Consider the following 11,651-nt stretch of genomic DNA (forward strand, 5'->3'; position numbering starts at 1 on the left):
TTTTCTATTCTATCTGCCAAGCTGTATATATCCAGTCAGTGAGTCTGGAATATTCAATGAAATGGCCATTCAGCTGAAAATATTGATATATATATATATCCGTCAATGTGAAAAAAGGCAACACCTGCTTTTCGTCTACCTACACACCTAACTAGCTCAAATATAATGGAATAGGATAGACAGAGGAAACAAACTCCAGAGTCACCTGCAATTTCGTCATACAACAGAAGGGAAAGAAAAGACGACCATGCAATAAATAACCGCTAGCAAACCTCCAATGGTAGGATCTTGAAAGAGGCAAAGAAGAAAAGGAAAAAAGAAGAAAGTTATTATTATCTACAACCCTGGCGTACACATTGGTTTCCTGTGTAAGGGACAGATCCGTCCAACAACTATAATCATCATCATCAACAAGAACAAGGAAAAGAAGAAAATAAAAAAGAACAAGAACGACAAGCAGCCCAGCCTGTATTTTGGATGAATTGGAAAATAGAGAATAGCATAAGAAATAAGAAAGTGGAGGGTGAAAAAGGGGCAGGAGGAATGGAAAATATATGCCGTTTCTTCATCTTTTTCTTTTTTCATCTTCTTTTGATATAATTCCGTCCTTTCTTAACTAACTGATGCCACTATGGCGGCTGCAAATCCTTCCTCCTCTGATCGTATAGATACCTTTGTTGTAACACCGGTACGAGCTGAAAACGCCATCTTCACAAGACCTGCTACACGGCCGCCGGATACTGTCTTGCCATAAAGTTTGAGGCTATGTGTGGTGTTGCTGAGGGACACGTCTGTACCTTCGAGAGGCTGGAGAGAGAGGGCAGTGATGAGTTGTTCGGTTGCATCTGGTTTTGATTAGCGCATGTCAAATTCGAGGAAAAGAAAAAAAAAGAAAAAAAAGAAAACTTACCGGCGATGCTCTTGACGTTGCCAAGTTGGAATGTCTCACTCGCCTCCTCGCCATTCGCGCCAGTTTGCTCCCATACATGATCGAAGCTTCCAGCAAAAGTGGGGATCACATAATCGCTGCCCGTCAACTCAAGATCTTCGACCTGGTACTCGTCTTCATAGCCAGACTCCTCGGGCTCACCAGTCGACGGATCAATCTCCTTGCTGGTGAATTTGAGGTTGTTGGTAAATGAGGTAGTGGGGAAGCTCTGCTCTCCGTCTGTCTTCTTGAATGCAACGTAGACGATACCTGGTTCGTTGGTTGGTAGCTTGGGGCACGGCACAATGAAGTCTTCCTCGAGGCTCTCGTCTTCATCAGAGGGTGTAGCTACTACGGACACATCTTCCAGAATAGTGTCAGGCAGGGTGTTCTTAATGTCATATTGCAAGACAATGTGTCCTTTGAAGACATGCTTGACGGCCGAGACAACATATTCGGTTTCGCTCTCGGTAAGTTCAACAACGGTGGATGATTTGAGAAGTGTGCCATACTCTTTGAGCTCGGGAATTTGCATGAGCTGTTCAGCGTATTTCTGCGTGGCGGCAGCAGCAGAAGTGGCACTCTCTGCAGCACCGTTGGCCTTGGCCTTTGACGGGGCTGTTGAAGGCGCCTTGAGAGTCGGCGTGGCTGATGTGAGCTTCTTGGTTCTCTCTTCGGCAAGGGCTTGTTCTTGAGAGACCACAGGAATTGATGAAATGTCGAAAGCCATCGAGAATGTTTCCTTATCTGTAGCAGTGACATACATGACCAGTTGGTGCTCAAAGGTGGAAAGCGAATACATAGAATCTAATTCAGAAATCAGTAACATAAACTTCTTTGCGCAAGTAGAGCGGGGAATACTAACCATTCTTGACAAAGCGATTAGCAATCTCATCCTCCTCGCTCATCAAGCGCAGATTGAGAGCTGCACGATCCCGCACTTCATCGTCGGTATCGTCAAGACATCTAGTAAGCAGCACAGAAACACTGCGCTTCACCTCGGGATCTTGCTGGCCAACACCAAACTTGGCCAAGGCCGTGACAGCAGCAGCGCGAACAACCGCGTTTTCGAGGACCACGCGGTTATAGATATATCGAATGTATTTCGTAGGCTGGGGAGTCTTGGGGCCTTCCACGCCAATGAGATGTAGGATTCTGACTGAAAGCTTGGTGAATTCGCAGTCTTCGATGAACTCGCAGAGATGCGCAAGAGCTAATAGATTTTTTTTTGTTAACAACCAATCATTGGAAAGAATAATTTAGTAGTAAATCAACTTACCATCTTCCTTACTGCCAGGAACGAACTTGATAAGATCGAACATGCTCTCGACGACGCTGCGCTTAAATTCATAACCACCCTCGTCCCGAAGAATTCCGCTGAGGAAAGTGAGCATACTGGCCTGCTTGCTAGGGAACTTCAAGCAAAGGGTCCTGATAGCCTCGACAATAGTGATCTTGAACTCATCCGTAATATCTGCCATAAAGCTGGAGATCTGCTTCATGAGACGGTCAACGCTGGCCTCATTACCGGTTTTGAGTAATGTGGTGATAGCAAATGTGGCAATAGAACGGTTGCTGTTGGAGATGAGTGACTCGATGTCGGGGTTACATTGGTTGACAACGTGTGGCTTGAAAGAAGCGAAGCTGTGCAAGATCCTGATTGCGGCGAATTTGGTGATGGCGCGTGGAGACGAGAGAAATAGTTGCAGCACGTGGACAGCCTGTGAAGCTTCAGCGTCGGTCACATCTTTCATATCGCAGATAGCCTTGGCAGCCTCAAAGTTGACCATATCATGCTTGTGTCGAAGCCAGCCATCAAGCAGCTGCATCATTGGTTTCCTCAGGCTCGCATCTTCTTCTGCGAGTCTTGCCGCTAGACGCACAAGGAGCACGACAGCAGCCGGGCTCTTGACTGCGCCGGCAGCGCCATATTGTTGAACCATCTTCACCAAAGCCATCCTGTCGTGAGACCGCATCTGATAGAGGAGACCAATGGCATGGTATTGTGTCATATAATTAGCCTGCGAGATAGCATGATTTTGGCCGGATGAGAAGCCCAGAAACCCGGTCGACGTCTTGGATGCCGAGGCAGCTTCTTGTGTCTCGCTCTGCCATCGTCGAACAACATCACGCGCAATGGGAAGCAGATGGTATGAAGATACCAGGGCGGCCGACGAGACAGAGGGTGTTTTGTCAACAATGGCGGTCTTAATCAATCGCTCGATACCTTGGACAGTGGTAGCCTATTAAGGTCAGAACTTAAGTCTCCACCACATGATTTTTCACTCGATTCGAGTGAAACTCAATTTCAGGGGAGATGCGTGCTTACATCGATAATACGGCACAGTGCGCGAATGGCATTAGCTCGGTATAAAACATCACTGCCGACAGCAGTATCTTTCATAATGATACTAGTAGACATGATAACATCTTCGGCGGTGGTAGAAAGTTCCTTGAGAATCAAATAGACCATCTGACGCAGGGAAGGATCTTTATTTTGGAACAGCTTGGAAATGCCGAAGAAGAGCGTTGTGGCTTCGTCGGTAGGGAACCTCTCGCCCGTGAATACGAGGACGGCGATCTTCGTAAGCAGCGTGCGACATCTCCGTGGCGAGATTGGCGATGAATTGAATAATCGCGCTGCATGACTGTTAATAGTTGATTGCCGATATGTTGCAGCAGCAGAGCGCAACAAACTGACCTTCTTGGAAAACAGTGGTGCGGTCAAGTTTGATCAAAGCCTGATCCGCATCCTCATCTTTCTTCATGTAACTCATGTTGGTCGATTAATCTCACGTCGGTGTGAGCGTGAAGAAGCAGGTAGAAAATAAGAAAAATTGTCAAGTCCAGAGTCCAATATAGAATGGCGAGCGAGAGATATGGAGGGGGCGGTGTAAGGAGGCTACCCTACCGCGCCTTCATTCTCCGGAGGAAATCGAAAGTAATGGTGTATCTCCTCTGGGAGTTGGGCAGCAAGCGGTGAATAGCTGCAGTCAATGCGAGAAATCGGTGGATTGGGGACTGGAGTTGTTTGTTGTTGATGTTGTTGATAGCACTAGTCAGTTAGGATCTCCAGGTGTCCTTCCGAGAGTCTCGCTCCTCCTTGTGTGGGCACCGAACACGGCAAACAGTGCAAACATGCGGCGTATATCAATCAGTATTTGAACATCGGACATGACATAACTTGAGATTTCCTTCACCTCCAGTCATTTTCCTTGTTATTCTTTTGCACGGATTCAATCAATAGGTCGTCATCATCATGGACATGCCAGTGAACGTCCCGGTAGACGATCCCAATGCGGATACTGAATGGTAACTTACATCATCTACAATCCCAAAAACCCAACGAAGCACAATTCTAACTTTGCCTGAAGGAATGACATTCTTAGAAAACACGGCATCATACCTGAAAAGCCGCCCTCGCCAACACCAATTATAGAAGAAGCCATCCTCGAAGCGCAGCGTCGCGCGCACGAAAACCGGCTCGAGGACAAGGATCTAGATGAGCTTGATGCTCTAGAGGACGAAGAAGACGAGGCATTCTTAGAGCAATACCGGTGCGTTATACCAATATGCCAAATATAGAAAAAAAAAAAAGAAAAAGGAAAGGGAAAACAAAGGGAAGAAACGAGCTTATTATATGCAACAGCAAAAAACGAATCGCCGAAATATCCACCCTCCAAAAAGCCAGCATCTACAACCAAGTCTACCCCCTCCAAAAAACCGACTACGCCCGAGAAGTAACTGAAGCTTCCTCCAACGCCTACGTACTCGTAAACCTCACCTCGTCAATGGGCGGAAACACCGAATCGCGCGTGTTAAGTGAGATATGGCGACAACTAGCCGGCAAATATGGCGAAATCAAATTTTGCGAAATCCGTGCCGATATGTGTATAGAAGGGTACCCGGAGCGGAATACGCCGACGATATTGGCTTATAAGGATGGGGAGATTCGGAAGCAGTTTGTGACGTTGAGGGAGTTGAAAGGGGTGAGGACGAAGATAGAGGATGTTGAGAAGGTGCTTGTTGAATTGGGTGCTGTGAAGGAGGGGGATTTGCGGCTGAGGAAGCGCAGTGAGTCTGATGAGGAGGAGGATAATAGTCAAGAGGCCGATGATGGGGATGACGATGACTGGGATTGAGATTTATATCAACATCCTGACTTCTTCTACCTGGATATATACATGTAAGATACGACCTGATCACTCATGAAGTTGGAAGTGTGGAACGAAACATTGAATTGAATTGTCATGAATAGAGCTTTGCATCACTGCATCTACATATATACACATATACGTATATACGCATTTGGATATAGGTCGGAATGGTATAAGGTAACGCCAATCAGGTGAAACGCCAACGCTAAAAACGCAATTTGACTAAATAGCCAATATGTCCAAAAAAAAAGAATCATAACCTCAAACTGTTTCTCTTCTCTTTCTCTTCCGGTCTTCTTCAGAGCGGCCGCTCGTCAAATCAGCTCATCATTCCCACACGCCACACTCTCCTCGATGGTCTTTTGCACCTGGCCTTGTTCATAGACTGGGCCTTGACCATCGCACCGCGTAAAACTCTTTAACCGCTCACAGACATCTCCGATATCAATCAGGCCCTTTTCGTACAAAGGATGAGCTTGTATAAAATCCCACGTGGCCTTCGCATTGAGCAATCTATCCCCAGATTCTGGGTTGATCACGATGCGATGCGGCAGACTGCCTGTCTTGTGGATATCTGCGATGGTTTTGTGCATGTCTGTGGGCAGGTACCTTGTAGGTCCGTTCGCGATTGTTGCGTTATTCTTATCATCATCATTATTGATGTCGTTGTTGCGGCTGCTGCTGCTGCTGCTCCCTCGTTCGTCTGGCGAAGACTGACCGCTGTCGCCAGTGGCACGCAAAATCTCGTTTTCGGTGACAATCTTAGCCAATTCGCGTTTTAGGCGTTCGTTGTCTGCATGAAGTGACATTGATTTTGCTTGGAGATCGTTCAGTTTCTGCTCGAGTTCTCGGACGTGCCGCTCCTTGCGTTCACGAAAGGCTCTTTGGCTATACGGCAGTCAGCACTTGCATAAATTAAAAAAAAAGAAAGAGAGAGAGAGAGAGAAAGAGAGACAAACGCCGCTCTGTTCTGAGCCTTCCGCCGACTCTGGGCCGGCGTCACGGCATCCTTTTCCTCGCTACTGGATCGCTTCTCGGCGAGCGGCTCTTCGACAAACTCGGAGAAGATGTACTGCGCAAGGTCATCGCGCACCATGTCTATAGACTGGTGGAGAGAGTTCCTCTGGGCGGCAGCGCTCTGTGGCGGAGAGTGTTGGACTGCATTGCTGGGGCGGGGTGGCGGGTGTGGCAAGAAGGAGGAGTCACTGTAGCCTGAGGCATAGTTATTGTATTCGAAGGACTGCAAGAGTCAGTGAGTACACGGATGGTTTCTCTAGCGCTCATAAACTGCCTTATTTGATGGGAGGGCAAAATGTAAACGTACCGATGCGAGTGGGATGACTGCATCTCGCGGTTCTTCGGGCTGAGCAGAGTGCAGGCCGACATGCAAGGGCTGCTGCTGCTGCTGCACGGGGTGGAAGAAGTAGTCCATGGTCCCGTCGGATTGGTTTGAGAGTACGGATAACTATACGGTTCGTACATGTATCTGTATAAGCATGCAGTCGGGTGAAGATGAAGTTATCTCCAGCTGAGAGGGAAAGTTGGGCCGGGGGCCGGATTTCCTGGAGGTTGGCTTGCACTGCAATTGGCCACTCGTATGTCAGCAAACATGATTCTGTGCTTGCTTGCAAATTTGCATACAACAGAGGGCTGTTAACGCTTACCAAGTGCTACTCGCGAATTGAGGATCCTATCATCGTCGTCTAACTAACTAGTGCCCTAATTGGTCCCCTTAACCATCCACCACATGCCAGCCAGACTGGGCGTATTTACTCTACGGTCCCTAGCTCGTATCTGAAAATTAGCCATAGTTCGGAAGCGGTCTCCGTCTTATTGGTCTCTTGATAAACCCCAGGATTGAGAATATTTAATCCAAGCAAAAGAGATGCACCCGGCCCTTCTTCACAATAAGTTATTCAGGAACGAGTTGAGTCGATCAAAAGCTGATTGGATAAAATCTGATCTGCTAGCATAACACACCCGACGTGAGACCTCCCCGGAAGCGACCCTATCCATATTCCGTCGCCATAACCACCACAATAATGAGATGCAAACAAAGCCAGCCTCGACAATCAATGCCTCCTCAGCCTAGAACTTGCTGTCGGCTGTTCGATACCCTTGTCCAAGACCACCCGTTCGCAAGCCTCAAGTCACCCCCTGTCTCATAAATTCACGTCGAGATAAAACACATGATCAAACTAGAAACGAAACGAAACGCAAAGTCAATCTGGGAAAAGCACAAAAGCATCTGTAAATGATAATGATGACCACTTATAACAATCAGGGCAGTGAGGAAGGGTAAGAACTAAAAAGAAAAAAAAAAAAAAACGTCTGGTAGCGACGTGTGAGAAATCACTCAAGGCAAACATCTAATCCGTCTCGCATTCCCACTCTCTCACAGCCGTTTGATCGCAGAAAAAAAATCTGTTTCCCACATGCTTCAAGAAGAGCATAAACTGGCTGACGAAAGTGGACGCCCCGAATTTTTGTGTTTCGATATTCATCTAGCGCAAAGAATAAACACAAGTCGTTCTGAAAGATCGGCGGGGGGTTGGGAAAATAAAAGAGAAAACCGAGATAATATAGGTTAGAGCGAAATGTGTGCCCATGCCGACCGAGTCGCCCCGAGATCCATAACCAGGAGTCAGGCAGTATATGTTGTTGAAAAATAAGCATATAAGGGCAGTTCTGCGTTCAACGAACCTCGAAACATGCAAAACTTGGGAACGAGGAGAAGGAAACAAAAGGCATTCTGTAGCGCGTGTTGTATAAAGAGATCGAGACTTCGGAAAAGGTTGCCCATGAGGATAGAAAGGAAATGAGTGAAGATAAAGATCCATAGGTATGTTGCCCGTTGTCGTTCCGTTTAGATTCGAAGGCTTTCGAATCAAGGTACACAAACAGCAAATGCAACATGACTAGGAGAGCATCCGCTCAAAAAGGAAAGATGCTGGTTTTTGAGAGCTAACATGCTGCTGTGCGTACGTATCAATACCATGGGGCTCCAGTACCATCGTCCCGCTTCGAACGGTGACCAGCAGATCCATAAGCACCTGCAGCAGCACCCTTTGAAGCAGAACGAAGCCTAACGCCGAAGACTATGAGATTAGTCAGAGTCTTGAATTTTTTTTTTTTTCGATGATGGATTGATCTTTTTCCCCCCCTCTCCCCAAACCCCCCACTACCAGCGTCACTCAATCCAGCAAACGCATAGAGGTGAGAAAAATAAGAAAAAAGGGGGCCCCTACAAGGAACCTAGATTGCATAGTACTCACATCCTGTCACTCCCTCCAACAGCACGGTTGGTGTCCGGGGTGTCGACGGTGCCACGTTCAATGACCTTGCGGCGTTGACTGGAAATTGCTCCCGGTTTGGGGCCAGGGACCGCCATGGCTGGAGCAGCTTGAGCAGCGCGGCGCTGCTGTTCCTCAGTTTCCTTGTCTTTCTTGGGGTTTGCTGCATCTACAATCATGGCGGCATTCTTCTGGTACTTGTAGACGGTCCAATCAAAGACATAGTCGTACTGGAAGGATTCACGCACGAACAGGTCGCGGAAAATCTTCCGTAGGTAGGAGTAGTCGGGCTTGTCGTCAAATCGTAGGGAGCGAGTGTAGTTTAAGTAAATGGCGAATTCGTTGGGAAATCCGCGGCAAAGAACCTCAGTAGGGGTAGTCATCTTCTTCTCCATGATACGGTCGTATTTCTGCTTCTTAGTGGCAGCCTTGAGACCCTGCCAGGGGAGAGAGCCACGGCAGAAGTACAGCATGACGTAGCCTAGAGATTCCATGTCATCACGGCGAGACTGCTCAACACCCAAGTGAGTGTTGATACTGGCATAACGGGCAGTACCAGTCAAGTTCTTGTTCTCACGGTAAGGGATGTGAAAGTGAGTTTTTGGGTCACGGTATTTCTTAGCCAGACCGAAGTCAATAACATTGACCTGGTTGCCCCGTTTCCCAATTCCCATCAGGAAGTTGTCGGGCTTGATATCACGGTGAATGAAAGACTTGGCGTGGATATACTCGATGCGGGAAATGAGCTGATCGGCCAGCAGCAAGACAGTCTTCAGAGAGAACTTGCGGTTGCAGAAGTTGAATAGATCCTCCAAACTAGGACCGAGAAGGTCGATAACCATGGCATTGTAGTCACATTCAGTACCGAACCAGCGTACGAAAGGGATACCCACACCGCCGGCCAGTGACTTGTAGACACGGGCTTCGTATTCCAGCTGAGGGTGTTTAGCTTTGACGCTCTCGAGCTTGATGGCGATTTCCTCGCCCGAGATGATGTTGGTGCCTGAAGTCGGTGTGCAGATGATTAGTTGTGAGCTCGCCAATTCCCACGAGAACAGAGAGTGCATAGCCTACCCAGGTAAATGTCACCGAAACTACCGCTTCCAATCTTGCGTCCGATGCGGTATTTATTACCGACACGCAAATCCATGGTCGTCATTTTGGCTGATTATAGGGCAGCGTGCACAGAGCCGATGCCTGTCGTGAGGGAGGAAAACGAGGGTCAGTCAAATCATCAGTGATCGAGCAAAAGAAATAGCAGTTGTGAAGAAATAGAGGAGAACAGGGCGTAGCAAGTGAGAAACGACGGGCAGGAGAAGAGAAGGGGCAGTAAGCAGCCAGCCTTGCTGCCTTGGCTGGGCCGCCTTGCCAAAGGGCGCGTCACGCGGGGGTGGGTAGGCCTGAACGACGACCAGGCTGGACTGGATGCATCTGTGTAGGAAAGAACAGCTGCAACAGAAAACTAAACATACCTAGTGTGGGTTTTCTGTATGAGCGAGACGAGAGAAGGTAAATCTTGGGTTGAGTGTTGGTTTCGTTGGGTTGGCTTGGTTGGCCGCCGGTCGGGTGTGCTCGGTCCAGGTGCGAGCGAAGCCTGTGTCAGAGCAGCAGGGCGGGAAAGAGAGGACAAAGACGGCTGACAAGGCGAGCAGGGATACTACAAAGAAGAAGAAAAGAGAAGAAGAAAAGAGGCAGACCAAGGACCAGAAGCCTTGAGGTTGGAGGGACGGCGGAAGAGCAGGAAAGGGAGGAGGAGGAGGAAAGAGCGAGAGGTTTTGTGAGTGGAGAGAGACAGCCCGGCGCTAAGAGCAAAACAGAAATCCCAGCGGATTTGTCGGTGAGACTCTCCCTCAGGCTTCATTCAACCAGCGAGAATACACCAACAATGGCGGCGGCAAGAACAAACCAGGCGAGAAGAAAGATAAAACCGCTTCGCTACAAAGAGCCCGGGCGAAGGAGGCTGGCGGTGGCTATATTTAGGCGCTCCATGCAGGCCAGAGTGTGATGGGAGTACATGATACATTGTTGCCACCCGATGACTGCGCACTGCAAGAAGAGTACGGCTTTGCTTTGCCCACGTGATTCTGGCTGGTGTGAAATTGGGAAGCAGCCTGAGGCCAGACATTATTGTTATACATTCGTTTGCCATCGTGTAGTATCCAGTCGACACAGTCTTGGCGAGATGAAACGCCGATTGGCTGCGCGAGGAGGGGTTTCTTGCTGCGTATTTTCCTGCTTGATGTCTTGACTGCTGTCTGTAACTGATGGCCGTCGCCGAAGATTTCAGCAAGTGGGTGCAGCCTTGTCTTTTCATGGACAACTGAGAGGTAGAGAGGTTGTTAGCCGCGTCTCGTAAAGTGGTGCCCGTTGACCTTGCACACTTCTCTGAGACCAATAGTCTGTATAGTGGTCGACGGAATTGGGTAGTCAATCATTGTTTCTTTTTTCTTCTTCTTTTTCTGATGCTTTAACGGCCATCTTTTCCAAGTGACGGACTTCGAGCAAGGTTGGACAGTGCAGCCGCCGGAAAGTCAACTAGCCTTAGTTTTCAAGCTTCTACTCTAGGCGCATATCATCATCTAGTTACCTAGATACTGACGGATAGACAGGTTATGTATTGAATAAAGTGGCAAAGCAAAGTACAGTTCAAGAGCTGACACCGTTTCACATTATAATTATTTCATCACAGTCCTAGAAAAAAAAGAAACGGGTGATGGGCTTCCGCACTCAGAATCTGATATCGTCACACACACACACACACCCAAAGAAAAGCAAAACATAAATGATATATGACGATGGAAATGTGTGACAAACACGCAAACGAGGAACGGAAAAATCGCAAATAGGAAAAGCCGGCGAAGAAGAAACCAATGTAGTACAGAAACTTGATAAAGATACCAGGGAGATACAAAGATAAACGGAAAAAGACCATCAGGCATCATCAAAGATGGCACCTTTCATATAAGAGTTGTACGAAATTCCAAATGCTCGAGACCAGTCTCAGAAAGGTTGGGTATAGACGTACAAAAGTGGCGGACGTATTTGAACGATAAAGGGTAGTAAACGAAGGGTACAAAAACACAACAAGTGAAAGAAGAATACTGCGACAAAAAAAAAAAAAAAAAAAAAAAAAAAGGGGGGGGGGGGGGGGGAAGACAGGCACTTTTCCCTCCTGCAGAAAAGTCGATCCTATATCATGTTGCGACCAGAATGTTCTGGTGCCTCCGGACGGAGAGCCGTGGGCGTTGTCATCGATTCGGCAAAGCTGTCAGT

General features: G+C 47.9%; 4 protein-coding genes across 4 annotated transcripts; 1 reads left to right on the forward strand and 3 right to left on the reverse strand.

The window, feature by feature from the left end:
* Positions 1 to 612: 612 nt before the first annotated feature.
* On the reverse strand, positions 613 to 3,705 carry UA08_04259 (hypothetical protein; the record flags this gene model as incomplete). The annotated part of the gene is made up of 6 exons (XM_020266563.1): positions 613 to 845; positions 911 to 1,735; positions 1,794 to 2,141; positions 2,208 to 3,171; positions 3,258 to 3,568; positions 3,630 to 3,705. 6 exons carry the CDS (start codon positions 3,703 to 3,705, stop codon positions 613 to 615), a joined length of 2,757 nt encoding a protein of 918 aa, XP_020120826.1.
* Positions 3,706 to 4,187: 482 nt separating this feature from the next.
* On the forward strand, positions 4,188 to 5,070 carry UA08_04260 (hypothetical protein; the record flags this gene model as incomplete). The annotated part of the gene is made up of 3 exons (XM_020266564.1): positions 4,188 to 4,240; positions 4,303 to 4,485; positions 4,578 to 5,070. The coding sequence occupies 3 exons, from the start codon at positions 4,188 to 4,190 to the stop codon at positions 5,068 to 5,070; spliced, it is 729 nt and encodes a 242-aa protein (XP_020120827.1).
* Positions 5,071 to 5,399: 329 nt separating this feature from the next.
* On the reverse strand, positions 5,400 to 6,517 carry UA08_04261 (hypothetical protein; the record flags this gene model as incomplete). Its single annotated transcript, XM_020266565.1, has 3 exons — positions 5,400 to 5,973; positions 6,045 to 6,325; positions 6,410 to 6,517. The coding sequence occupies 3 exons, from the start codon at positions 6,515 to 6,517 to the stop codon at positions 5,400 to 5,402; spliced, it is 963 nt and encodes a 320-aa protein (XP_020120630.1).
* Positions 6,518 to 8,356: 1,839 nt separating this feature from the next.
* On the reverse strand, positions 8,357 to 9,537 carry UA08_04262 (Casein kinase I-like protein hhp1; the record flags this gene model as incomplete). The annotated part of the gene is made up of 2 exons (XM_020266566.1): positions 8,357 to 9,381; positions 9,453 to 9,537. 2 exons carry the CDS (start codon positions 9,535 to 9,537, stop codon positions 8,357 to 8,359), a joined length of 1,110 nt encoding a protein of 369 aa, XP_020120631.1.
* Between the last annotated feature and the right edge of the window lie 2,114 nt (positions 9,538 to 11,651).

Source organism: Talaromyces atroroseus (genome assembly GCF_001907595.1).
Source record: "Talaromyces atroroseus strain IBT 11181 chromosome Unknown scaffold_4, whole genome shotgun sequence".
NCBI lineage: Eukaryota > Fungi > Ascomycota > Eurotiomycetes > Eurotiales > Trichocomaceae > Talaromyces > Talaromyces atroroseus.